This window comes from Lutjanus erythropterus, chromosome 15 (assembly GCF_056507025.1).
Source record: "Lutjanus erythropterus isolate fLutEry1 chromosome 15, fLutEry1.hap2, whole genome shotgun sequence".
Classification (NCBI taxonomy): domain Eukaryota; kingdom Metazoa; phylum Chordata; class Actinopteri; order Lutjaniformes; family Lutjanidae; genus Lutjanus; species Lutjanus erythropterus.
In genome coordinates this window covers 35,980,768-36,008,417 of record NC_139331.1, presented here as the reverse complement: position 1 = coordinate 36,008,417, position 27,650 = coordinate 35,980,768, and the positions used below count along the sequence as shown (strand labels likewise).

At 40.9% G+C, this 27,650-nt stretch overlaps 1 protein-coding gene across 1 annotated transcript in view; it reads right to left on the bottom strand.

Annotated features, from left to right (window-relative positions):
* The window catches only part of col12a1b (collagen, type XII, alpha 1b), a 193,266-nt gene that overhangs the window by 31,294 nt on the left and 134,322 nt on the right, over positions 1-27,650 (bottom strand). Inside the window, exons 53-63 of the mRNA XM_084737671.1 lie at positions 25,284-25,436; positions 23,921-23,995; positions 21,379-21,518; positions 20,619-20,742; positions 20,387-20,530; positions 19,903-20,067; positions 19,756-19,794; positions 19,496-19,634; positions 16,451-16,593; positions 13,436-13,545; positions 1,187-1,345 (exon numbers count right to left, since the gene is read on the bottom strand). Coding sequence (XP_084593797.1) covers positions 1,187-1,345; positions 13,436-13,545; positions 16,451-16,593; positions 19,496-19,634; positions 19,756-19,794; positions 19,903-20,067; positions 20,387-20,530; positions 20,619-20,742; positions 21,379-21,518; positions 23,921-23,995; positions 25,284-25,436 — 1,391 coding nt within the window. The remainder of the gene's footprint in view (positions 1-1,186; positions 1,346-13,435; positions 13,546-16,450; positions 16,594-19,495; positions 19,635-19,755; positions 19,795-19,902; positions 20,068-20,386; positions 20,531-20,618; positions 20,743-21,378; positions 21,519-23,920; positions 23,996-25,283; positions 25,437-27,650) is intronic.

The window sequence follows — 27,650 nt, the reverse complement described above, 5'->3', positions numbered from 1 at the left end:
GACGTCACCAGAAAAGAAGCACTTACAAACGGACTTCAGGGAGAAAGAATGTAAAGAAACATGGTGTCTGAAGCAGCGTGTGATACTGACTATCTTGTGCTCAGAAAAGCCTAAAAACATTCACAGCTCAGCGAAGAGTTCCACCTTGTGACACCAACAAAATCACTCTTTTTTTGCTTCGTCATGTTTACATTTGTGTGCAGTTTCATCTCTTCCAGCAGAGCGCTGTCAGCTGGGCTCTCATTGGTCAGCACCACAGAAGTGATGCAACCCATCATGGGAGGCAAAAAGAAAAAATCAAACATGCCGGTCTTTCTGTGAGGACGTCATGCAGTGTACTAGATCACTACATAGGATGAAATGATCAATTGCCCCCCCGATGCCCATTGATAGTTTCTGAACCCACCTGACACCCTACGTCCTCCGGCTCGGTCTATAATCAGACTGATATTGTGCAGTCAGACCTTAGCATCATTAGCATTAACAGCTTTAACACAGGACTAAAACCAGTAGAAACAGTAGAGTATATTACATATATTATTAGAAAACATGACTTTTTTAATTATTATCAGTTTGTGTGATGAGAGCCCTTTAATTTTTCGGACAGTTCACTCTTCTGTAATGATCCCTGTTGGCCACAGGGGCCGCTGTCTAACGTAACTTACACAGACTTGTTTTAATGAGTAAATGATGAGCTTATGACGCTGCCTCCAGTGTTCACGTCACCACTTTATCAGACACAGTGTCCAGTGACATTAGCTCCATGCTAACACTGTAGCTCACACTGATCTGTAGTCAGTGTAGTCTCCATCGTGAGATTTTATCTTTGACATTTCACAGCACATTCATGAGAAATTGAGCTACCAAATCTCTCAAAATAAATCCTAAAATTTGGAAAAGAAAATTGGCTCTCTTGAGGCTGTGATAAATAAATTTTAAAAAAAGAACAGGTAATTCATCATTTTGATGATTAATATTCCTCTCTACTGGAAGCTGAGCCTGTACTGGTTCAGTTCATGCGTCAAACTGTTGATGTTGTTTGGGCTTTTGTAATATTTGCAGACTGCCAAACATAATCCTCCTCGGGGCATTAACGTATCACTCAAATACTAACATTACGAAACAAAAAAACTGTGCGTCCTCCCCTGCTGTTTGTGTAAACGCTGCAGGATCATTGTTGACTTACGGTTGCTGATTCGCCTTTGGAGCCGATGGACTTGGACATCTTGCCCAGGACCTGGTAGCCGTCACTGGATGTGTTTCCAGCGGCCTTGATCTCCTTTTCAGCCACTTCTTGGCAGTCGATGTTGAGTTTGACGCCGGTGGATGAAACCAGGATATGGAGCTTCAGAGAGAAAAAAGAAAAGAAGAAGAGAAAAGAAGAATAGATTTTATTGGCACGTCCTTTGTTCTAAGACCAAGTCTTGTGTCTGGTTTTTATCCTGATGGCCTGCAAATTATTAGGTTATGCTGAGTGTGCTGATGGAGCCTGAGCTCAGGGTGGACGTCTCCGTTGTAGTCCTGTTTATTTAAAACACTGCTGGAATGTAAGAGAAGAAAACCAGCACTTCTTTCCATTCATTCAGAAGAAAAGATGCTCCATCAGAGCTGCAGAATGAAGGAAATTAAAGTTTGGATCGTATAGAAATTCACACGGAGCTTTGGCTTTTTGTTTCTAGGAAGGGAATTTAAGGTCAATAAAAAATAAACGTTGTTTCTCCATCTTCCATGTTGTTGTTTGCTCCTGTTTAAAGATGCCAAATGCCCTAAAAACTACAACTTTTATTACCTTTTATTTCCCCGGAAAACAGGTCATTTAAAGAGGTTACTTCATAGCATACCAGCAGGGATTACAGCGATTCTCTGTCCCAAATCCAACAGATAAAATTCAGGATGTCTGCTAACACCAAGAACTGATCAATGCTCTTAGTCTCAAATTTAAGATCTGAAATAACGCTTGTTGGGCTCTTTTTTTAAAAAAGGAAGACTGTTTCATTTTGCATTTCCAGAATAAAGTTGAACTTTAAGTATTAGTGCCACACAAAAGAAAAAATACCAGAGGAGGAGGAATTTTTTTTTGTTTTGCATCTTGAGAAAAGTCAAAATGTTCTGCATAAAGTTGTTGAAATGTTGAGAATAAAGTTGAAATAGTGTAGTATTCTCAACATTTCACTTTATTTTTGAAATGCAAAATTAAGAAATCTTCTCATTCTCAATGTTTTGTTCTTATTGTTCTAATTTTTATGTAAATACCCAAACATAACATCTTAACTAGAAGTAGAATTAGAAGTCCTCGTGCACCATCACTCTTTTACTGCTGGACAGTGAATGTAGTGCTCTGTACGGTAAGTGTAACATAAATAGGGATTGATTTTGGACAGAGATTAGATTACATCGTTCTAATCCACCAAACTGTGTTAAATTTTCACCAGATCCTCACCGGAGGTCAGACACAACACCACAACAGACAGCGGTTAAGATTACAGGAGGTGGATGCTGCACTCGTTGTCCTCCGTGTCCACAGGACAGCTAAGCCTTCACTTAATTAGTTTAATTACATGCTTCTGCATCCTGTCTTTGTTTCATCTTGTTCTTTATTAAATAAAACCAAACTTATAAACAGATGTTACGGAGTGAGTTTACTGTAAAAGCTTTGTTAAACATGTAATAAGATCTGATGTTGTTCAAACTGAGTTCCGTGAAATAAATACAAAACATCTAAGTTTATAAAAGTCAGTTTTTGGTTCAAGATGCTAAAGTCACTGATCCACATCAGATACTGTTTCATCAGTGTGTTTTAGCTACGGTCATCCAGTCATGACAGGCTGCTCCTCATGTTAGCTCACATAAAAATGTTCCACGCAGTAGCGCTACTATGATAACAGTTATTTGGAAATACTGTAAGAAAAACCGCCATGTTGTTGTTGTTATACAGTTCAGTGTGTTAAATGAATTAATCAGTGCTTCAAAAAACTTGACAAGCAATCCGTTTTATGTTGTTTAACTGTTTACGTTGTCTGCTGAACTTGGTGTTGGCACGGTGCACAGATAATGTGGCTAGCATGACGGGATGATGTTGTTAAATTTGGGGACAGTTACGGAAAAACTGAACATTAAGCCTCATTTTAAGCAAATTAAATAATGAGCATGATGAGCAGCAACTGGCTCTTCATGTTGCTTTTTGTGCAACTTTACAGTACAGTGCTAATGTTAGCTCAGCTAGCATTAGCCTTCTTGTTGTATTGAAGTCTGCTCTGTACTGACATGTGTTTTTTGCTGCCATATGTAGCATTTACTTTGACAGTCATCCCCTGAAGTTAACAACAGAGTTATGTGTGTGAAGGAATTGCAGGAATTAATTTGCTTGGCAGCGTAATTTTGACCAGCACTCAGCAGTTAGCATGTTCAGACCGCTGGGCGGTGAGGTGAGGTCCACAGATAACCTCACACTTAGCATTACTGCAACAAATGACTTCATTTATTAGAAATTAAGAAATTTGAAAAAACAAACAACAAATGGCGCTCATAAGGCGCCGTTGAGCCAACCTGAATCACTGCAAGGGAATTTCCCTCAGTGCAACAGGCCGACCACAAAGTCAAGTTCACAGATTTTGGAGGAACAGGGAACTGGTACAGAATCTGTACTCATTATCTTGTCAGATAGTCTCAGATGAAGTACTGGAATCAGTGATGAGAGAAAAAATGTTCTTCAAAACGGTACTTTTGGTCATTTTAGCCCATCATGAATGTTCCAGTTTCACCGGAAAGTTCCCCTTTTCTGAAACACATGCAGGACTTTACTGTCGATTCATCGGGTCATGGCCAAAACCCCAGATCAACTTAAAGCGAGGGCCCATTATATTTGGATTTGAGTCTTTTTATATCATCCTGCAGCTTCCCAGTAGTCTTCATTAAAATCTGCACAATAAAATTTAGTAGAAGTATGTTTTAGCATCAAAACGCTGTTTTCCCAAGCCCTTCTAAAAAGGTTTTCCCACATGACCTCTGATGTTTTTTGCTAAATATAACACCCTCTAGGTTGAGGAGGGGAAGGGCAGCAGAGCTGTAACGGCTGAGTGGAAGTTTCCATTTAAAAAACCTGGAAAATAAAACAGATGGAGTCGCTGTTTAATAAGGTCAGTATCAGGGCTGATACTGAAGCATCCCAACATACCAGCAGCTTTATGTCAACACTTCCAGCCACTTTTAAATAAACCGTTTGCTCAAATATTCTGATAATTCTGCTCAGCCACATCGCAGATATTTCCAAAAATGTCTGGAAGCCAAATCTCCCAAAATTCCTTCCTTCCATCTCATTGGTTCAACTCTTAACAGTAAAATAACTGAGGCAGCCGTAGATTTATCTGTGTTATACACACACTACCACAATGCATTTCTCCTTACTCAGATCTCCCTCGCCACATCTCCTCATGATGTCATCCTGCGGCGAGCCATGATCGCTGCCTTTACAATAACTTCACCTCGGAGCCGGCCCCTCTGAGGCGGCGGCCGGTCAGAACGGGTCCAGCTGCGAGGAGGGAAAACGCTGCTTTACAAAACCACAGGCTGGCTGCTGTCAGCTGTGGCAGCCGCCGCTCGCTGCCTGTGGTCGGTCGGCGTCCGCGGAGATGCAGAGGCATGTTTTACAGACCGCGAGGAGCAGAGAGCTGCCCGCGGAAACACTGACACGTCCAAGAAGGAGTTCAGGGAGGGAAATCATGTACGCTTTAGATTTCGGGGATTTATTTGAAGCTCAGCAGGTACTGATGAAGCTTCAGCATGTCGCCCTCAACACTTTAACAGGATGCACTCGTCTGCGGAGTTTACGGAATCTCCAATAACAACTCTGATATGATCAAACTCAGTCTGCCAATATTCAAATCATTTCCAGGCCAAAAGTGAAAAAAATGCTCAGATTTTTATTCTCGTCAGGCTGGAAAATCCTCTGAGATTTAGAGGAAACTCTGAAACATTGTTCCTGTAAAATACAAACTGATGTTATCTGCCTCATGTTGATCTCTCTCTCTCTCTCTCTCTCTCTCTCTCTCTCGTGGATAATATCCGCTATCACTGGCAACAGACCCGCCAAAATAAAGGCGGTGCTCAACACAGGACTCCATTCATTTTTCAAGCTGTTCCTCCAGGCATCATTTCAGCCTCACTCTGGATTTTGATTTGATGTTAAATTTAAACTTTTACTTCATGCAGCTTTATGACCCTCAGGTCAGAGATCTCACATCAGGTATTTAGGTCAGCAGAGATCTGCTGTTTGAGAAAATGGTGATGGTGAGTCTGAACATACTGAGAAAAGACCAAAACACCAGTGGATCGTACAGTTTTGTCTGTGTGTCCAAAGTCTGATATATCTTATTCCAAAAACTACTAAAAACACAGCGTGCATATTCCTTCATCGCCATGAACACACACACTGTCGTTTATTTAGGCTCAGTCCCACAAACATCGTCCTGCTGCACCAAATACTCACTTATGTACCAAATCTGGATTAATCCGCTACTTGTTGTTTGAGTTAGTGAGAGAGTGACTAACACACTGTTTGGTCTTTTCATGGGATTTGTTGACAACAAGGCTGCAGCTGACGATTAGTTTCAATGTCAATTAATCTGACGATTATTTTCTCAATTAGTTGTTTGGTCTATAAAGTATCAGAAAATAGTGAACAGTGTTGCACAACATGATGTCCACAACACAGTTTACTGTCAGAGGAGTAAAGAAACCAGGAAATATTCACATTTAAGAAGCTGAAATCAGAGAATTTTGACTTTCTTTACTCAAACTGATTATTTAAAAAGGTAGCGATTAATTTAATAGTTGACAACTAACTGATTAATGGTTGCAGCTCTAGTTGACAATTTAAAAAAAATATAGAATAAAACCAGCCTGATGGTAACAGCAGTGTCCACCAGTACTTTGCAGGTCTGGTGTTTTTTAAGCGGAGATGCTTTGGGAGCTAAAAGTTCATTTTTGTGTAGCGAGGACATAATTTCACTGTTATTTTGTCTTTGTCAACAAATATTAAATTTAAAAATGTCAACTCAAGGTAGAATTCTAGCTCTGGATTAAGTGTGAAGCGCATAAGAAGAGAAGACGGACACAACGGTCTGTGAGATTTTTGGGCGAGGAAAGATCTCGGCAAGAACCGTCAAGAGCTGAAGACGGACGGAGCCCAAAGGTTCAAAGAGCAGAACCTGAGCAGGACAGCTGAGTAAACAGTGACCATGACAAGTTCAGAGTTTAACCCAAAGTTAAACACACAACCCTTGGCGATCAGAAAAGAAAAGGTGCAGTGATCGGCACAAAACAGACGCTCAGCGCCTCGTCACACTGCTGGCGTCTGGAGCTTTGCATAAACAAGCAGCGTTCCTGTTGAAAACAATTGAAAAAAATACACTGACCTCAGGAAAGAAAAAAAAAAGCTTTGGTGGACTCAGCCCTGAAGTGGTTGTCAGCAAGACTCGAGTGAAAACTGAGAAAATGACAGACTGACTAAACTGTCTAATAAAAAATGAACCTAATAACAACTTGTGTTTTACAGGCTCTTCAGGCACTTTTGGAATGCACCTTTAACCCTTCACACTGACGTCTGGAAGCACTGTTTGACTTACAGGCTGTTAGAAGTGGATGTTTATACAAGTAAAGATGAAAATGGTCATCTGTGCTGAGGTCGAGCACGCTGCCTCGCTGCAGATGGAGAGTTTTCTTTGACCTCAGGTCAGTGTGTCAGCAGGACCAGTTTCACACTTTCTGTCTCCAGACTGAAAGGATCAGGTCCTGTAATGTTAATATTCCAGTGTGTGTGGCACATTGCAAAACCAGCTGCAGCTACTTTATCTGACACTTTGTCTCACAGACAACTCGATCCAAATACAAATACATTTTGATTCAAAACCATAAAGTAGATGAGCTTTAATTTTGTTGTACGGTGTTGTACAGTTGTACGGTGGTGTTACAGAGCGGAGGTTCTTTACTCACAAAATATCTTTGGCCGAGTACAAACAAGGTTAATTCTGACCCGTCATCAAGTTACTGAAGGAATTAATGTTACTTATCTGACATAATCCGTCTACAATTATAATGTAAAACAAGTGAAAGCGACGGTCACACCAAGAAGCTTTGAACTGATATTTTATACTCTGATCTTTAAGAAAGAGAGCAGAAATAACAGATTTGTCAACACGAAGCTGAGTGAATCTGTCAAAACCAAATCAGACTGTTTCCTTGGCAACAAAAGCAAATAGTTTGTATCCGTTTAGAAAGAGTATTCAGGACAAGTAAAATGCCACTTTTAGCAAGTAAATCAAGACTTTACCAAGTTTCTTAAGTAGTTAAAAACAATTAGACGCTGTGTTTTTTTTGTGGAGCTGACGATGGATGTAGTGAAGGAGTGAGAGGTCTCACTTCCTGCACATCTCTGTTTAGTGTTGCGAGAAAATGGCAGCAAAGTTTCATGAGCTGAAGTGCAGCTGATAAACAAGAGTGTTTATTGCTTTGCATCTCTGAAACACTGTTTTTCTGTTCTGATTAATTTAAAGATTAAATTTGACTATTTATTTTAGTCTTTGTTATTTGATAACTACAAATAAATCTATAAAAAATCTTTACAGAAGCAAGTAAAACTTGATCTCTGGCCCATTAAACTTTCTACAGCACTTGTTGCGTTAAGCTTTTACATTTTATAAAGCAAAGAAACTCAGTTGGTCTTTCAGTAGCTGTGGTCGAGGAGGAAGCCATATGATTTATACAACAGGTTAATCCAATCAGATTTTTCATTTAAAGCAGATCTTGTGCCAATTTATAAGTCTAAACTTACTTAAAACTGAGCAAATTGCCAAGTGTTAGTATGTCATGTCTTAGCACTCACTTTTTTCTTCTTTCTTTATCTTCACTCTTCTTCTCCCTCGTTCATTTTTAACTGTTTCTGACACATTTTTAAGTGCTGAGCCTTGAATTAAGCTGTAAAATGCTTTGAATCTCCATCTTGCTCAAACTCCCCTGATATGTTCCCATTCGTCAGAGCATCTTTATTTCCCATCTTTGTTTTCTGATGTATTTTGCTGTATTGGAAGCAGAGTTTCTGGCAGGACTGTTAATCTGTTTCTCTGCAGTTGGCACAGATCATCCAGCTGATAGTTAACACAGAGCTCAAAGGGAGGATCTTTACTTTTATCCTTGTTTAGTCCCTCACAAAACCCTTCAGGTATCCACAACAGATCTGCGTCTGACTGTTAAACTCATCTGTGGGAGGATCAGAGATCCGTCCAGCTCTGAGGTAGCTGGTTGGTGAGACGAACTGAAGGGAAGAGGATTAGAGAAGTCAGACGTGGTGATGTGGCCGACCCTGACATCTTTCATCGGCAGCATCTCAAGGAGTGAATCTGGCACGATAACACACCCAAACATCAGCTCGCAGGGAGGATGCAGTCGAGTTTAAGCAGAACTTATGAATAAATATTGTTTCCAAACAACGCTGACAGAAAGTTCAGAACATCCAAGTCAGCTGTGAAGGTTCTCCAGTTCCACGAAGTGACAGGACTCTAAATCTTTAGGTTTAAAAACGATTTTTCAGTCCAGTTATTTTTATGATTGCTGCAGGGTTCAACGGCAGAACGAGTGACGGTGTCAAAGGTTCAACCTTCAGGACGTGCATGTGTCCACCCTGCAGCAGCGTCCTTGACTCTGGCAGCTTCCAGGTTTATGATCAAGTCTGACCTCTGACCTCTGTGGAGCGAAGGGGGAGGCAGAAAGAGGGAGAATTTCACCCTCGGGGATCAAATCTCCAGCACTTTCTCTTCCTCTCCAAAGAGTTTTATCACTTTTAACTGAAACAAAATCATCAGTGAATTTTTCCAGACAGAAAAAACTTTAATTTGAGGCTGACTGGGTGAAGTTTCATGTCTTGTGTTAAATGAACAGGTCTTTCAAAAAAAAAATAGATATGACAGCTCCCCTCCGATAATCGAAATTTATTGCCGATGCAGGACGTCTTTCTCTTCTGCAGTTTCTTTTCCCTCAGGCAGGAAATTTGAAGGCAGTTGTGGAATGAAAATAAAGATGGTTGAGTAAATTTTTCTTTATGTGGACAGTTCACCCCAAAATCAAAACACATATTTTTCCCCTGCCCTGCAGTGCTGCTGATTCATCTACATAGTTTTGGTGTGAGCTGCAGAGTTTTGGAGATATCAGCCGTAGAGATGTCTGCTTTCTCTCCAACATAGCAGAACTAGATGACACTCGGCTTGTGGTGCTCAAAGGGCCAAAAAATAAATAAAGTTGAAAAACTAAACAGCAGTGTGTCTTTTCAGAAATCATGACCTGGTTACTCAAGATAATCCACAGACCTGACAGAGCAGCAGGGGTGGATATTAGGTTTTTATCGATACTCTTGTTGATACTACTTCCCATAATTTGATGCAAAAAAATAAATAAATGACACGTGAAAAGATTCAATAGTCATAACTGGGGCTGTGTTCATCTCCTGAGCAAAGGAGAACAGTTTGACACTAAAATGAGATTAGCCTGGTCCACCTTAAAGGTCAGTCCACCTTAAGTGAGCCCATGTTGAAGTTGTCATTAAGTTTAAGGCTAACATCTCAGGGTCTTGAGGAGTCGTAGCATTTATTCACCAACAAATAGCCTAAACTGTCACACGTGTGCTCTCTCTCTCTCTCTCGATTTCACACGGCCGCTAACGGCTAAATTCGACCAAATTAATATTCAGCAGCACCATTTTGTCCAGGAGCCGTTTAGTCCAGTATCAGTTAAGCCCAGCTCTCGATCCCTGATGAGCACTTTCATGTAGGAACTACCTCCTGTGTACTGAACTACACCCACCACTGTGTTAGCTAGCTCAGTGATGCTAACGTTGCAGCGCAGCTCGCACAGTCACAAGCCTCTCATCCAGTAGATTCACACAGAGGGCATAAAGAAAGTAGTTCCCACATGAAACTGCTCACAGGTATTCTTTTGTCACTCACTCCCTTTTCTATCTGTACTATTTGGGCTGTTGTAACGTGAGTTTTCCAGGTGTGGGGTCAGTAAATCTTATTCTGTTTCTAGGGTGACTTTGTAACATCTGTCCAGGGACTACAGATGAAAAACAGTCTCTTGTCTAACTCTGGTGCACTTACAGTAATGTTTATTAATGTGCACTGAACCTGTTAAACCAACAAAATTAACTCATTAGTTAATTAAAACCACCATACATTTATTTGCAGCTTGTACTGGAAATCGAGCGATCTGCTTTATAGGAGTGAGAAGCCAGGTGTAACAGTGTGAGATGGTTCAGGTGGGACGGCTCCTTAGCAACAATTAGCTGAAGGCCTCGGGGGGGTTGCGTGTGGATTTTAGTGGTGCTCCTAAATTTTGTGCTGGTTCTCCTAAAGTTTTCAGCAGGGAGCTCCGGTGCTACCAGTGGAAAAAGTTGGTGTGGAGTCCTGAGTAACCAGGTCATGATTTCCTGGAAGAGACATCGCTGTTGAGTTTTTTTCAAATGCATTTTTTTGGTGCTTTGAGCCCCACAGGCCGAGAGAAGTCAGACATTTCTGCGGCTGATATCTCCAAAACTCTGCAACTCTCATCGAAAAGATCTAGATGAATCAGTAGCACTACAGGCCAAAGGGAAAATATGTATTTTTGATTTTAGCGTGAAGTGTCTGTTTCACTCAAACGTCCTTATTTTCATTCCACAACTGCCTTCATATTTCCTGCCTGAGGAAACAGAAGATGTTCTGCATCAGCAATAAATTCAGGTTACAGTGCCCAGAGGAGCAGAGTTATCAGAGGGCAGCTGTCAGCACAGAGCAGCAGGTAATCTAAATCACCGACACTCTACTCTGTTATTACAAATTGTCCAATGGGAGACAGACTTTTTAAAGCCTGCCTGTTGACACTGACATCTCGCCCTGCAGCAGACGCCGTGTGCAGAGGCATGCTGGGAGGTAAAACCACGGAGCGGCAAGAATTCCCCTGCGGTCGGCTACCAGAGGCAGAGGAGGCAAGACAGAGCGCCTGCCATCCAAAACTGCTCCTGATCGGTGAGGAGAGAGGGGACGGAGGAGAGGCTCCGCCCTCCTGCTGGCTCTCCTCCGCCACTCTGATGTAATTGTTTAATAGCGGTGACCCAATATTTTCCAGGCGAGCGTCCCAGCAGGGACTGCAGAGAATTTTTACTGGTCTCCCCCTCTCAGAAGAGCATATGGATCCTTGTGAAACTTTGTCATATTGTAGCAGGGCTGTCCACACTGCGTCCTCACAGCAGGACGTCTTGTAAATGAGCATCGCCATCAGCGCCACAGCTCTGACCTCCACTGCAGCACAGAACAAAGTCACTCTGAGAGGAAACTGTTCCCAAAGCTTCACCGCAGAGTCTGACAGTCTTCAGGACAAAGAAAGAAAAGACGGTTTGTTTTATAACTGCTGTACCAACCACTGTGTTTCTCCTGTTCGCTCTGTGTCGGATAGTGTTATAAAACTATGGAACTATGGACGGCAGAGTTAAAGGGATAGTTTGGATTATTTGAAGTGGGGTTATATGACGTACTCAGGAAGGAAGCTAAGCTATATTTAGAATATTTTCATAGCTTCACTTTGCCGTCAGACAGCCCAGACAGATGGTAAACTGCTGTTATATAAGCCAAATATCCCTCTCTCCAAAGTCACCAGACTCCACTGGAAAAATCAGTAATTTTACCTCACAGAACTCTGGAGTTGTGGGTCGACCGCTGCTTTGATATGATAGTTTGTTTGTGCCATTGTGTGACTTTGGTGTTATAAAGGGTTAGTTCGAATTCACCAAAGTCACAAAATAACACAAACTAACAGATCGAGGCAGCAGTAGACCAGCAACTCCTGATTTCTGCGAGTTAAAATGACTGGTTTTCTGAATGGAGTCTGGTGGCTTTAGAGAAAGTTATATAACGATGGTTTACCATTAAAAAAGTCTGTCTGTCAAAAAGGTAATATATTCAAATTATAGCATACAGTGATTACATTTTTTTAGGTGTCTAAAATATGTGTAGCTGCTGACTCCGTCCACAGTGGTACATTTCTTAGCTTCCAACACCAGAACTCCTGCTGCGTCTCCAAACTGGGGATGTTTTGACCACCATCTACTGTAGGTAACACCATCCACACCATCTATAGACTAATCAACTAATAGATTAATCAAGACAATAATCGAAAGATTAATTGACAGTGAAAATAATCATTAGTTGCAGCCCAAGCCTAAATTATGAAAAATCTGACTAACTGATGGATTAAACTCGGCTTTTAAATTATTCTGTCCTCAAATGAATCCATGCACAATCCAAGACAAATTATACGACACAAACTTTAAAAATATTGTGGCTTCCTGTCTTCAAAGCTTCCAACATTGTAATAAATCCTTGAACACTTAAGTCCAAATTCATCACTGTGATCTGACCACCAGAAGGAGAACATTTATCTCATTTTGTGGATTTAACATCTATTTTGCTGTGTAAGGAGTGAAATATTATTATATAAATCAGCAAGACATGACTTCAAAAGCAGGGTTAGTGCTGTCAAATATCCTGCATAGTTTTCAAAAGTTTGGCTTCAAGTTTTACTTGAGAAAAAGTTGTTCAGATTGTATCTGTAAGTCAAATGTAATCATGCAAAAGTCTGATATAAATGATTACTTGAGAGACCGAAACTGGAGACACTGATGAAAATGCAGTTTGGAAAAAGATTTGCAAAAAGTTTTTTGAAGAGTCTATTAACTCTTAAATTCCACGTAATAAACCAGCAGCATTATTGTCCACGGCTCCACCTCTGGCTGGATGTTTAAACCAGTTTAACATGAGTCAGAGCATCTATTGATCATTTAATAACATCCAGGAGATCTTCAGAGACTGGTCTCCATCAGAGACTTTAAACTGTGTGTAATCAGTCTGAATAAAACACAGCCTCACTTTGCATCCTGTGTTTTACAACCTGCAGAGGACCATCTGTTTGTCGGAGCCCTCATAACGTCTCAGGAACACGTCTGTAGTTGCATGCGAGGTACTCCGACTGTAATATACAACACATTTGGAATCTCAGGCATCCGCAGTATCTGTATGACCTCGGGACGTCCAGCGAGAACAAAGCAGAGCGCTTCGATTGATGCGTCACGCCCCGGTCACGCCTAAAACGTTATATAATCCAACCATTAAAGACACATTTGACTTCCAGCGTCTGTCTGTTCAACTTAAATGTGATGGAAACCAAAAATACCCACGTAGACTTTAACCCCTGCTCAGGAAAGCACTGTTTCACTGGAAACATTTTCAACTTGTAACATCTCCGTCGTGTGTTCAGTCTGCTGACGGAGCATCTTTTCTGCTTCGTTTCGTGCAGCAGGTTTGTCACTTTTGTCTCGAGTGCTGCGTGAGTCCAGCACAAATAAACAACTTTTTACCTTGTGGAAGCTTCCATGGAAGATTTTCTTCACTTGATCGGTGTCAAACGTGACCCTCTGGATCTCACCGCGCTCGTCTTTATTGTAGAAGGACACAGTCTGGCTGGAGGCTGAGCGCAAAGACAAAAAACAAGAGATGTTACACACTTATTTTCTTTTGAGGAGAAGAAGAAGTCTTGAAATTTGTGATTTTGTTGCGTCACTCTAAGAGCGCAATGTTTTTTTTTCTCTTCTTCACAAAAACATTTGAACCACAAACAAGCTCCTAAAAATAAGACTCAAATAAAATCATGCAAAAGTCTAAAACATAAAACTCATGTTTACATGAGAGAAACAAACTGCAGCTACTGATGCACAGGCACTTTGGGCAGTTTTCTGCTTTGCAAGGATTTTTTTGGTGTGACTCATTCCCTTCAGAAATGAGTTTCTCCATCTCTTTCACAAAGGATTGTGGTAATAAAAAGTTCCTGAAAATAAGGCTGAAAATCATCACAAACCTTTTAAAGTTTATTTTGATTCTTCCAGAGTTTTTCCAACTGAAAACATCAAACCTGCATCTCTGACTTGCGGGAAATTAACTTGGACACAATAAATGGTCAAACTGTTTGTTGTCTTTCAACCAATTTTCTATTAGTTAGATAACTTATGATCAGTACAATTAGATTTATATACATGAAGCCATTAGTGAAATGATGTTTTATTTTTGGAACAGCACAGAACACTTTCCACACAACTGTACTACTAATTTTAAGTATAGTAAGTAGTAAGTATAACACAGTAGAGGAGCCTTGTGAGTGTTTTAACATTCAAATAAATTGATCAAATAAAGTGTATCCTGTAGTTAAAATGATGAATTTATTTCAGTACAAGTTAATAAAGCCTCGCCTCCAAACGGCATAACCAACTGCATGACAACACTTGGCAATATGCACACAGTGATGCTGATCATCTGTGGCGGTTTGCTTTTGCTGCTGTTTATCCACATTTGCGTAGCGTTAATTTCTAAGGTCGTTCACAACCATCACTTCAGATGGACACAGGATGCGCGAGACAGCTATGATTCTCATGGATACGTAGGAGTGCGACTGCTAACATTTCGGTAAAAGCAAGTAAATCTCTGGCCTACTTTGAATCTCCTCAGAAACTGCTCTGCTCCACTACTCTCGCATAGCGTAAACATTCTGCGGTTTGCATTTCTTTAAACCAATCACAAACATCTTGGTCGGTGCTAAACCCAGGATGCAGCCACAGTGCTGCTGCAAATTACTGTTGAGAGGGAACTTGTTTTGCACCTCAAGAGGTGAGCTCTGGCATTAAATTGATGACATTACTGCAAAAGAAAAAGTAACAGCTGTTAGCTCGTTCATACTATTAGCATCCCAGGCACTAATTTGCTATTTTCAGCGTCTAGGTTGCAGCTCAGAGGCTTGTTTTCCCAGAACATCGAAAATGCAGGTTAGTGGTTGCTGCAATACTGCAGCCACTGGCAGGATTTAAAATCACAGTGTGTATCCGGTGTGTCAAACTACTGCTCTGATTATGTGACGCACAACGGTACCTCGTATCTATAGTCAGTAACCTGCCATTCTGATCTGGTCACTTTAAGCCAGTAACGTGCCAGTTTAACCACCAGTATGTCCTGTTGTGTTGACGAGACCTGTTACTGGTCACAGGTCACCATGAACACTCTGCAAATGTTATCTTGGTGTTTTGGATTCAGATATACAGCTTTTTAAAAGAGAATTCTGTAAAATATTTACTGTAATAAATTATTAAATGACCATGATGTGTCATCAGAGATCAGGAACACATGTTAAGTTGAAATATTAGATGCAACTGTTATGTCCCCTTTGAAATTTCTACTGCTTTCGTTTCACGTGAGAATAGGTTGAAATCTTATTTAATATACAGTCTGTGGCTCCAACTCACTGTCTGGACCGCTGCACTCGTTTTTGCACGTGCATTTGCCACATATTGCTCCGTTCAGCTGCAGAACAGTCAGAACAAACTACACAAATGTCTACATGATCCTGAACTGTTCCCATCACATGTATCCAGCTCTAAAAAAACTCAAACCTACCACTTTCCTTTATGCAAATCAAAAGCATCTTTTCTCAGACCCTCCCTGCCTGGTAAATGCTCACATCTGTCAAACTTTACAGGCTGTAGGAAAACTTTATGTTAAATATTTGTAATCTCCAAGCCAGAGCTCAGCTAACCCTGATGACATCTCTGTGAGAGATGTACAGAACTCATTATACATCCGTTTCCACAGGCTGAATATGCTAAATAAACTGATCCAAAATCTCAAAATGTGTTTTAGTGTGAAGATCGTTACATAACAGCGGGATACAGGTCAACGCATCGAACATTTAAAGCAAAAGTTTGACATTTAGGGGAATTCGCTCATTTGATTTCTGGCGAGGAGTTCAATGAGACAACTGATACCACCCTCAAATCTGTATGTTAAATATGAAGCTGGAGCCAAGAGACGCTTAGCTTAGCTTAGCACAAAGACTGGAATCAGCTATGAGGTTTCCTTTGGCTTCGTCAGCCTTCTCATCCAACTCTGCCAGAAATTGAACAAGCATATTTCCCAAAATGTCAAACTATTCCTTTAATGCTGCAGAGGGTCTGAGCCTCAGCGTCGTCCAGAGGTTGATATTCAAGAACCGGTTCGTCACTGGAGGATTTCTGTCAAAGCCCGGCAGAGAGCCCCGCTGACAGACTGAATCTGAGGTTTACGAGAGCCAGCTGAGCTCTGATGGCTCGAGATGTTTGTGGTAAAAGGAGTCAGCGCGGTTATCAACCGAGACCGAAGCAGCCGTGGGGCACAGCCGGCTCGTTACACCCCACTCAGCTCTTTTCATGAGCACAATGAGGCACAGCTGCTCCACATCCCCTCACACATCACATCACTGCTTTCACAGTCACAACACACACACACACACACAAACACACACAGACACACACACACACATATCGGTGGGTAAAAGAACAGAGGAGGATATTTACAGTCGATTGTGACGCCGGTCTCTGGCTTGTGATCCTTGGTTGACACCTGCCAGATGTCGAAGGCATCCTTGGGCGAGTCGGGCAGGAGGCGGAACATCAGGATGATGGTGTAGGCGTGGGGGAGACCGTCAGGGTGGACGTCCCTGGTCATGAGACAAAAGGAGACGAAAGGTTAGATTTACTGTAAATATGTCGAGGTTTACCTGAAGCTCTAATCCAGACTGACTGAGAGCAGGTTAAGAGAACAACCACAGGTCTGAAAACTGTAAATAAAGAGGGTCTGCGGTTCAAAGCTCCCTGAGGGACCACGTCAAAAATAAATGCAAGGTGGAGGAGAGGCTGATGAGGTCTGACACGGACTAGAAACAAAAGCTCTTCAACTTGTGAGTGTTTTGTTTGCGGTGAGAACTTGAGCAACCTTACCAACAAAAAACAGCTGGCTTGTGCATTGCATGATGGGATGCTCTTTCACATTCGCACAGGTTGTCTGAAGAACAATTGTCATGCAAGTGTGTGATGGTTTGCAGCCATCGGAGCCCGTCGCTCAACTCGAGAGGCATCACAACTTCTAATTAGATGCATCAGGACTTTGTTTTCTGGTCTAGTGATTCAAAACTTTCTCATGTCGAGGATCTTCACAATAGATACACATCAGATCCCAGAGAGGATAAATCTCCTCTGAACATATATATATTTTTTATTTTTAGGTTTGAAGATAATAAAGACCTCAGACCTTCAATCAATCTTCTAGGGCTACAACTAACCATTGTTTTAATCAATTAATCTGTTGATTATTTTCTTGATTACTCATTTAGTACTTTGGTCAGTAAAATGACAGAGAATTCAGAGAATTTGGACATTGACCCAATATTAAAATACTTGGCAATTAATTTAATAATTGACTAATTGTTGCAGCTCTTCTTGTCTGCAACTCTTTCTTGAACTGGATACTTTGTTAATTTAATGAACGCTGGAATTATAACCACAAAAATACAATAAAAACAATGAGCACGACACGCTGATGTTGCTCTGTAATGATGAAGATGAAAAACAAAGAGGAGAAAGCGTTTTTAGGTGAATCTTCCCAGTGATATTTCTGAACAGTTTGCTCGTGTATTATCACTCTTGAACGGCTCTTTAACGTTGCCGTGTGAAGACAGACGGACCAGGGGGCAGATGCAGCATTTGTAACAAAGCAAACAAACTACAGATCTGAAAAACACCCTAAAATAAGAACAGTTGCTGCCAAACTGAGCCATATTTTAACGGTTCTGACTGAAGTGTGTTTTCATCGTGCTGTTTGTTGCTTCGACATGAGAAAAAGATTTTAATCATGTTTCCACCACTGGCTCTTTTTTTGTGCATCGGTGCAGGATGTTTCTCATTTGTCGCTCTGATGTCACTACACATTTTGGAGAGTCAGACTTGGTAAACAGTCAGAACTCAAGCTGTTTTCCACCAACTCGTGCTGCCTGTGATATTCTGGATATGGGACGCCTGTGTTGGGCGGCGGCCAGTATTAACAGTGGAGTTTGCGGTTTGGTTTGCACTCGGTGGCCTGACGGAGGCTCGTTGTGTGAAACAGCTTCAGAAGGGACTGAAACGCTGGTTTCAAAAGTCCGGCCTGCTCACCGACCTGACAGAACGTCGTAAATCCACTGACCCAGTTAGTCAAGAGCTCAAACGGTCTGGACACAGCTGGGCAGGACGCTCCATGTCAGATGACATGAACAATTTGGAAGTGTTCAAGAAGATTAACAATGATGGCAACAAATCTGCAGCGTCACCGGGAAGCTCCGGGAGATAAAGCTGGTTGAACTCAGCAGTGAATTTTTCTCCCTGCAGAGATTTAGAGGTCTGTGAACTCTTCTTGGAGGATGTCAAGGCCAAAATATGTTTGCTGTTTAAGTGGTTTGAGTTGTGAGAACATTGTTGCTAGGTGACCGAAAAACTGGTTTTGCCTTGTTCTCTTCTAAAATATGATGACTGATTTTGTGGGTTTTTTGTTCTTCAGAATTCTGCTGAACAGAAAAATTAAATTAAATAACTAAAAAAAATGAGTCAGTGAATCATGCAAATGGCGTCTGATAAACACACAACTTGAAGCACCTCTTTGTTTTGTTGCTCTGAAAGAAGAAAAAACTCATTGGTGGAGCTACAGGTCAAGGGGCGGAGCCAAAGAACAACAATTTCTCTGCTCTGTAATGTAGACCTGACACTCTTCTTACCAGGAGTGGAAGTAACTAATTACAACTACTCAAATTAGTGGAATTAAGTCATTTTTGGGGTACTTGTTTTTCAAGTCTGTAATACTCGTACTTAAGTAAACATTACATGATGTAATCTACTCAGTTACTTTTAAAATTCTGATTGAGTTCAGAGTACAATTTCAATTACAATCCAAACCTTTCATCTGCATTTTGTTATGACTACAACTATTTTCATTATCAATTAATCTGCTGATTATTTTCACAAATGAGTCTAAAAAATGTTGAAAAGTGCTCACAGTCACAATTTCCCAAAGCCCAAAGTGTCGTCTTCAAATTCCTTCCTTTTGTTCAAGCAACAATTCAAAACCCCCAAACTCTTCATTTACAGTTTTAAATGACGAACTAAAACAGCAAATTCTGGAAGCAGCAAATGTTCGACACTTTTTTTTTTTATCAGAAATGACGGAAACAATTAATCGATTGGCCGATCTACATCAAATCAGTAGTGAGCTAGTCAGCCAGAGTCTTGCTAACATTAGCCAACTTAAGATGTGCTTTTACAGGAAAAGGAGAAAGTTGACCGGGGTACCTCATGTGGGAGAACAGAGCAGAAAGGGGTGGGACTTAAGAGAGGTAAGTGCTCCAGTAAAAGCGCAGCAGACTTAAGGGCCAGGTGAAAACTACAAACCAACGAGCCAGAGATATTTTACAGGTAAACTCAAAGAAAAGAGGAAAAGAAAGAAAAAGGGAAAATGCCACCTAATGCAACAAACATGGTGAGTGCATTGGAGGGGAAAACGTGACAAAATCAATGATTATATCATGTGAGACTCACGTTGTGGGCTGAGTCAGGAAGGCGTTTTTGTGGAGTCTGTACGCTGTGAAGCTGTTGAAGGAGCCCGGCTCCATAGAGACGCCTTTAACGTAACTGTAGGTCTTCTCTGTCAGGTTGAACGCCTCCAGCATCCTGAAGCCTGAAACACAACAGATCAGGAATTCAGGACAAATTCACAAAAGCAGTGAATTAATCTTTTGGTAATTAATGAATTTCACTGTTTCTCAAACACATCGTCCTGCGTCGCCGTCTGCACTCACCAGGTGAAGTGAATCCATTCAGGAAGATCAGAGGACACGCTGTGGAACGAGATAAGAAGGAAATTTATGACACGTTCCCACAAATCCACCAACTGCAAACAGGAATTTCCTGGATATTTTGCCGCAGTATTTCTTGTGCAAACTCACATGATGTTGCAGTTTCACAGATGAAGGTGATCAGGTTTTCTTTGATGGTGTCGAAAGCATCGAAGTCGTCCACGACAAAGACGTGCCTCTCGCTGGGTTTGCTGCCGATCGCCTGCAACTCCACGAAATCCACATCGGCAACACCGATGGCAAAAACACTGTAACCTGGAGACAGGACAGAGACACAGAGTCAGACGTAGTAGTCAGTATTTTGGAGGTGATGTTTGAAGGCAGAGACAGTAGGATCTGTCCAAGCTGTTCTTAAACGCATCAGGACATCAAATGCCAACACTCTGAGTTGGTGAAACGTACCGAACAGCAAAATAATTAGAAAAAATAAGGAAATGCAGGCTGAAGGCTGCAGGGTTTCTGCAGAGATGATTAAAAGATACTGTGTTTATGATCTTTTTAGGAAAATGTTGCAGATTATACGTAATTATAAAGTAATCATATGGATCATTTTAGCACAGTCAGTGTTTTTTACCTGCGTGCTGCAGCCTGGCAGCGTTTTTCTTCACCTCGTCCTGAGAGCGTCCATCAGTGATGGCGACGACCACCTTGGGGACATTTCTCCTCATTCCGTTCTCAATAGAAAAGGCCTTTTCATAGGTGTGTTTGAGGGCCACTCCTGCACAACAGAGGAAAACCCTGTCAGATAAACAACTCTGAGACTGTCTTCAGTCATCAGAGGCATGTTGTCTGTGCTGGTGTCAAACCTGTCTTGGTGTTTCCTCCTCTGTAGCGGATGTGATGAAGGGCAGACATGGCGATTCCTTTGTCTTGGTAAGCATTCAACTTGAACTCGGTCTTTGCGTCGTCGCTGTACTGCACAAATGACACCTGCGAGGAAAGACACATCCCTGATGTTAGCAGAAAATAATCTCAAACAATCAGAATTTTTTCCTGGTTTTTCCACCAGCTTAGCAGTTTATGATGACCTCTAACTTCAGACAAAGAAAACACATAAAAGAGGACAACTTTATCAGAGAAAACAGAGGAGGAACATCTGGAAGAGCAACACACAAGACATTCAACAGGTGTCATGTACACAGAGTGGACACAAGAAGAGCAATCGTGTTTTCATTTATGAAATACGCAAAAATAAGTTAGACAGCATTTACATCTGAAAATATAAAATACTGGAACTTATCAGAGCTTTACTGTTAAATATGGAGATCTTCACTCTGAACAGTTTAAAATTAAATATAAAGTCATCCTTCTCCTTTCTTTTGTTGTTTTTAAGTTTCCATCTGTTTCTTCTACCTGCAGCTTTTATTTCTTTTTTTCTTGTAGCCAGATGTTTATGATTACTCCTGATTTAATCTTTTTATTTTTATTGGGAAGGAGCCAGTGAGCTTCATCACTGTATGTTTTCTACCATGATGTTTTAATTGTGCAAATAAAAACAAAACAACCGCAGCATGATGTCAGACTGTACCACTGTCTCACTATTGGATCAACGTTTTCAATACAAACCTGCATCCCTGATGGTCCAATGATGTCAAAGGCTCCGATCATGCCGGAGACGAAGTGCACGACTTTGGTGAAGCTCTCCTCACCGATGCTCCAGGAGCCGTCGATGAGGAACACCACATCTGCTTTGGCACCTTTGCAAACTGAGGCAAGAAAACAAAGTCAGTATGGAGGCTTTAAAAAGTCCACGGGGCCAGACCTCAGGGCAGCGTCACCAACACCAGCAGAGAAAATGGCATCATCACACGGCATAATTATCGTTTGTGAGCCGGTGTGCATTAAAAAAAAGTCATCTGAGAGCGTGCAACAAAAGAAAACGATCGAGAAAAATGATGAGATAAGGCCATGTATAGTAATTATGGCTTTCATAGATAAAAAAAAAAAAAAAAAAAATACCGACAAAACAAAACAAGCAACATTTGGTCACCAGAAGGGTTGAAAGTGAGCTCTCGTTAATGGGTTCCTCTCAGACGAAAACGAATTGGGCAAAAAGCTTTGAATAATCTTTGCCTTATGTGATGCAGCACACGTTGTAATCTTCTCTATCCTTTCCTCCTGCTCTGAGATTTATAAACAAGTTTTACACAACACCGAACGACACAAACAGATTCTTTGGACCGCTCTGTCTTCCCTTTTCAACACCTTCGTTGTTGGTTCTTAGCGGGCGTGTTCCCCCTCGTGCGCCCCGCAGGGCCAGCAGCACATGTGGCGGCTATTAATCCACTGCTGGCACGAGTCGGGTCCAGAAGGAGTCAGCGTTCAAACTGCCGCCTCGGCCAAAACGCCGCATTGAGGAGTTTCCAATCAGAGCTGAGCTTGAATGAAAAGAATCCATCCATTCAGTCCTGGGATGATCCGTGTTTTCCTCTGTGGACTGTTGGGATAGCGGCCATGTTGGACCGGTTTCTGAACATGGCACATTATTGGAGGCTGTTTGAACATGTTCAGTTTACTTCTATGCTTCCTTTACCTTCTACTGAAGTTTAATAAACAGCAAACTCTTTGCTAAATCTCATCTAAACAGAGTCAAATATGTGAAATACAGGCAGATATTCACTGAGGTCAAGCTGAAATGAGAATTATTTGTCCCTTTTGACAGTAAAAACCTGTGACTTTTAAATTTATTGTTAATATTTTTGTTCTTGTTGATGTATCAGAAAATCTTCTTTAGCTTTCAGGGTTAGTTGGTGAACAACTGTAGCTAGCGAGCTAACAGCTAACACACTAGCCAGCCTAGAACGTGTTAGAACAGTCAAGTAGCAAGTTAAATGAAAAGCAGAAAATTAGGTCTGTCAGTAGCAGGATAATAAGCACGCACAGTTATAGAAAATATATCACTGATTGCAGACTTATAACAGTCTACAAACTACAGCATGTCTCTTTTGTTTCCATCATGTTGGACTCAGCTGTTAATGAACATTTAACATTCAAACTAACTGATTTTGACAAATGGGAGTTAAATTTTTTAGCTGTTCAATGTGCGGCAGCTAAGTAGCTGGCTAACCTGCAGAGTGATGTCAGCAGAGCTGCGTAGGGTCAAACTCCTACACTGGGACCTTTAAGTCTGCCGTACATTTATTCAAATACACGTTTATGTAATTATGCATGTACCAGAGGCATTTTCATCAGCTTTGATGTCATGAATGCAGCATTTCTGTTGCCAAGGACTCTTTAAAAAAGATCCAGCAGAGTTACCTGTCAGCATCCTGACAGCTTCTGTCACAAAGAACTGTAAGCGTTAGTGGCCTGGTAGCTCAGTCGGTAAGAGTGTTTGCCCCTTTTACTGAGGCCATGAGTCCTCCACTGTGGCTATGGGTTCAACTCCTGCCGGCAGCACTTTTCTGCACACCATCCTTACTCTCTCTCCCTTTCCTGACCTATCTTCAGCTGTTCTATCTAAATAAAGACATAAAAATGCCTCTAAAAAGAGCTGCAAGCATCATAACCTGTGATGGTTACTAAAAAGTGGCTAAATGAGACTATAGAGGTTAAACTTTAAACTTCATCACGACAAACATAAATTACTTTTTACTTTTTTTTTTTTAAAGCTTTTTACTTCTGGTGATTTACTTATACTTTAAAATCATAAAAGTGGAGTTTGTTTGTGAAGATTATTTTGCCGAAGTATCATAAACTTGTGTTTGCCACAGAGTTTATTTTCTGCAATAATCCAAAAACCCCACTGGCTTTTTGTTGATGGAACCACAGCAATGCTAACTTAAGGTTTGGCCTACAAAATGATGTCATCCCTGCAGCACATGAGTGTGTGTTTATAGATACATGGAAACTTTAGCGAAAAAGCTAATGTGGATTGTTGAAAGTCTGATGCTTCTTTTATGCTGTCTGGCTGCAAATAAGTTTAAAATGAGGCGATTTGATTGGCTGTACGCCAAAGAAAAACTACTGTGCTGTGTCCAGTTTATTCACAGATAGGTGGCGTCGTCATGAAACCAAAACCACAGATCTGTCTGCTGTAGCATTAAAAAAAAGATGAAACATAATTTTAGTTTACAGCAAAGGATTATGGGTGCCATGAGACGCTTACCTGCCCATGCTGGGGGGATGGTGGGTGGAGGCGTTGGGGTCGGTGGGAGCGTTGGAACTGGAGTTGGCTTCACCACTGGAATAAACAAAAGCAGACTGTCATCAACATGTTTGTAATAAATAGAGAACAACAGTAAACATGTCGTGTGATGAGGTCATGGTTTTGGATCGGTCCTGTCAGGTGATGTCACTGCGTCATGTTTCATATCTCAGACACAGTCAGACGGTTCACAGTCTGACGGGGCGTGTTGGAAAGATGCAGCTTGTTACTACAGTCATGTTTCCTTTTTATTCGTCTGAGGTGCAAAAGTCTGGAGGGATTTTATGTCTGTTTTTCCATCAGCGACGAGGAGGCTGCTGGTTTATGTTCAGAACACACAGAACATAAACGCCTCACTGCCGTCTGACAGCAGCTGAAAATGTATTTTTCCATTTATGTGATGTATAATATCTGAAACATGTCCAGTCTGATTTTGACTGGACATTTAATAAGAAGATACATCCATTTTTCATTCATTCTACCTCATTATTTGTCCAGTGAATCAAGAAGCACAGAGCTGTTCATCAAAAGACAAAGACAACAAAGACGTAATAAAAATCCGTTTGTGTTTACGTGTTTATATTGAAACTCATTTAAACAAGTCAAAATCATTGGACAGTCCATCAGTCCATCTAAACTCTACTGCAACTTTTTACACAAATCTGACCAATCATCGTTTTGCTTCCTGTGAGTTCTTAGCAGTCAAACATCATACGTCATGTTTGGTTTATTATTCACTAGTTTTTTGCATTGATATATTTTTATTTTTTTTATCCTGGGCCCTGAAAAAGAATATAACATTTGTCAGTGTTATTGACAATTTCATATTTTGTGATTTTCTACTTGCTGTTTTGAGTTTGAGCTCCAAAAAGATTTTGGTTCTGTGGATTCCCCCCCAGGTGACCTTCATCATCTATAAATACAGCAGTTTTTGTGATCCTGAGCCTTTTTGGTGAAGTTACTCAGAACAGAATGATGTTTTCCCCGCTGGAACAAGCTGTCTTTGATTTTGAACAACTTTCTCTTGCAATTTTCACTTCCTTCCACAATTTAATTGCAAAAAAAAAAAGCCTAAAAACATCTCAACATGCATTGCAATGTTTTAGAAAAGCTGCCGTGAAATCAACCTGAAAAACAGCCCGTAAAATCCTGGAGGGACGGCACAATTCATAAATTCAAGAGTTGTGTTTAGCTTAAAAAATTCCTCAAAGTCAGGGTTCACCTAAACTTTCCAGTCAAATTTTCCGGTAAGCAAACTTTCTGTCTAGAAGATAAAACCTCTAATGTGAAGACTAATAACATCAGCTCCCAGTGCTTCACTTACACGTCCTCTCCTTGGCGCTGACTCCTGGACCTTCCAGATTCGGGGTCTGAACGAAGACGGTGGCGGTGTACAGAGCATCGGGAGAGAGTCCGTCGAAGCAGTACTGAGGCAGACCGGCGGGGATGGTGATCTCATGTTGTCCTTTACTGGAGGCTGCACAGGAAGGAAACATACAGATTCACCAATCAGAATACAAATCCCTCTCCCTCACAGGTAGAATTCACAGTTTGAATCTTTTACATTTCTCACCTGACGAATGAAAATCTGTCACTTCAGGACACGAGGTTAACCCTCTATGAACAAGTCAAGTTTAAAAACACCTCAGCTGATCACTTATTGTTCATCTAAACATTTTCATTGATCGGATCGATTACACTCAAAGGGAACCATTGACTCACGTCACAGGAGCCACTGAGGACACTGTGAGACGGTGGAGCTGCAGAGTTCTTCCTGGATGGCTGGAATTTCATAGTTCCAGCCTTGTAAACCACACCCAGTGGGTTTTATATAGTGTTTAAGCTCTGAATCATCATGATAGATTAATGTAAGTGGTGAAAAGTACGATATTCATGTATCTCCAGGGGTATGATAGCATTAATGATAATTACCAATGACTCAAAGATTACTTCCCCAGGTGCTAACATTTCTGGCTTTTAAAACCAACAACTGGGTTTGCTGGCTCACAATGTTGGCAACTTCAGTCTGCGCTTCAGCTCCGTAAATGACAAAAAAGATTTATTTTACTGCATTCTGCTGTTTCTGTGCTCCAACACTCTATATGTATGGATTTACTGGTGAACTAAAATGGAAGGAGTCCGTTTGTCGTTCGATTTTTATTGAGAACTGTTCATCTGATCGACTTCACACTTGGTGGGTGTTTGAATCACTGAGGACCAAAGGACGTGCAGGATCAATGCAAGATGCACACATTTATTAGTTGTGCGTTACCATCTCCAGAAGTACACACTGTGTAGTGTCTTAAGAGAGGGTCACTATAAAAGGTATAATATGCAACATTTTCTTTAATGTATAGAGTAAAAATAATGACTTATGACCCACTAGAAGCAGTGGTGGTGTCTGTCTGCAGAGATCCTGCAGCTCCCTGCCTGTATTTCTTTACTTTTCTCATTATTTTGCTGTGTGCAGGACGCTTTAACCACACAAAATATTAATATTTCACGTCCTAGGAATGAGATTCAACAATCAGCTGTTTCTGGTGCTTTATGAACAGCTCAGACAAATCTTATCGATTCCACCTTTAACCACCGAACAGCTCACTGATTACAGCTCGCTCTCTGTTCCTCACAACAGATCCGATGAAGATGATGAAGATAGAAACTGGAGATGTTACATTGGTGAATAAATTATTTTGTTTCACTAAACTCAACCTGTAACTTCTGTAATCAAATTTATCAGGATCCAGTGCAGCACAGCGTTGAGGGAGAAGTAGTTTGAACGGTTTTCAAGAAAGCTGTAAGCAGCAGGACCTGAGGCTAAGAAACTGGCCCGTTCAGACACGTTTTGAACCGAGACGACACCAGGTTCATAAACTGAGTATCTTTAGAATGACTTATAAAGTCTCTGACAACTTGGTTTTAAATCTTCACTCTCTTTAATTCCTCTTTAATATTAATTTCTGTGTGCCCACCTTAATTTCTCAGGTTCATACCTGCACAGAAAAGCAGAATTTTGTGACGTTACAACTAGTTTGGTCCAGTAGACGACTTGAATGCACATAAAAACTTTAAAACCTCCAGTGCACAAACACATTTAGGGTCTAACAGTTAAATCTGAAATGAAAAAGTATGCTTTTCCCTTCAACTTTATAGAAACCAAAATGCATCAGCAGTCAATTATTAATAGACTATAAATTTAATCACAAACTATTTTAATCAGCGATTAATCATTTTAAGTCACTTTTTCTTTACTCCTCTCTGACAGGAAACTGAATATCTTTGACATAAAAAGACATTTGAGGACGTCATCTTGGACTTTTGGAAACTGTGATCAACATTTATCACCATTTTATGAACCAAACTACGAATCAATCCATCAAGAAAATAACTAAAATAAAACTAAAGTAAGTAATTGTTAGTTGCAGCAAAGAAAAGGAAAGCCTGGTGTTACAAAATTCTTGGATTTTAAAAGTCAGATTATTGAGACAAATTCTTTGGAGCGTGAATCTTGATGCAAATAAGAATTGATTTTTTTCCCCCCAGGTCTAATATTCAAAGAAGTGAGTGTTTGCAGAAAACCCATATCCAGATGTCACAGCTACATCTCTCTGATTGGTGCACTGAAGCATGTGACATCACCTTTTTTCCAGCTGAACCCACTTATAAAACGCAAAAACACAAAACAGATCAA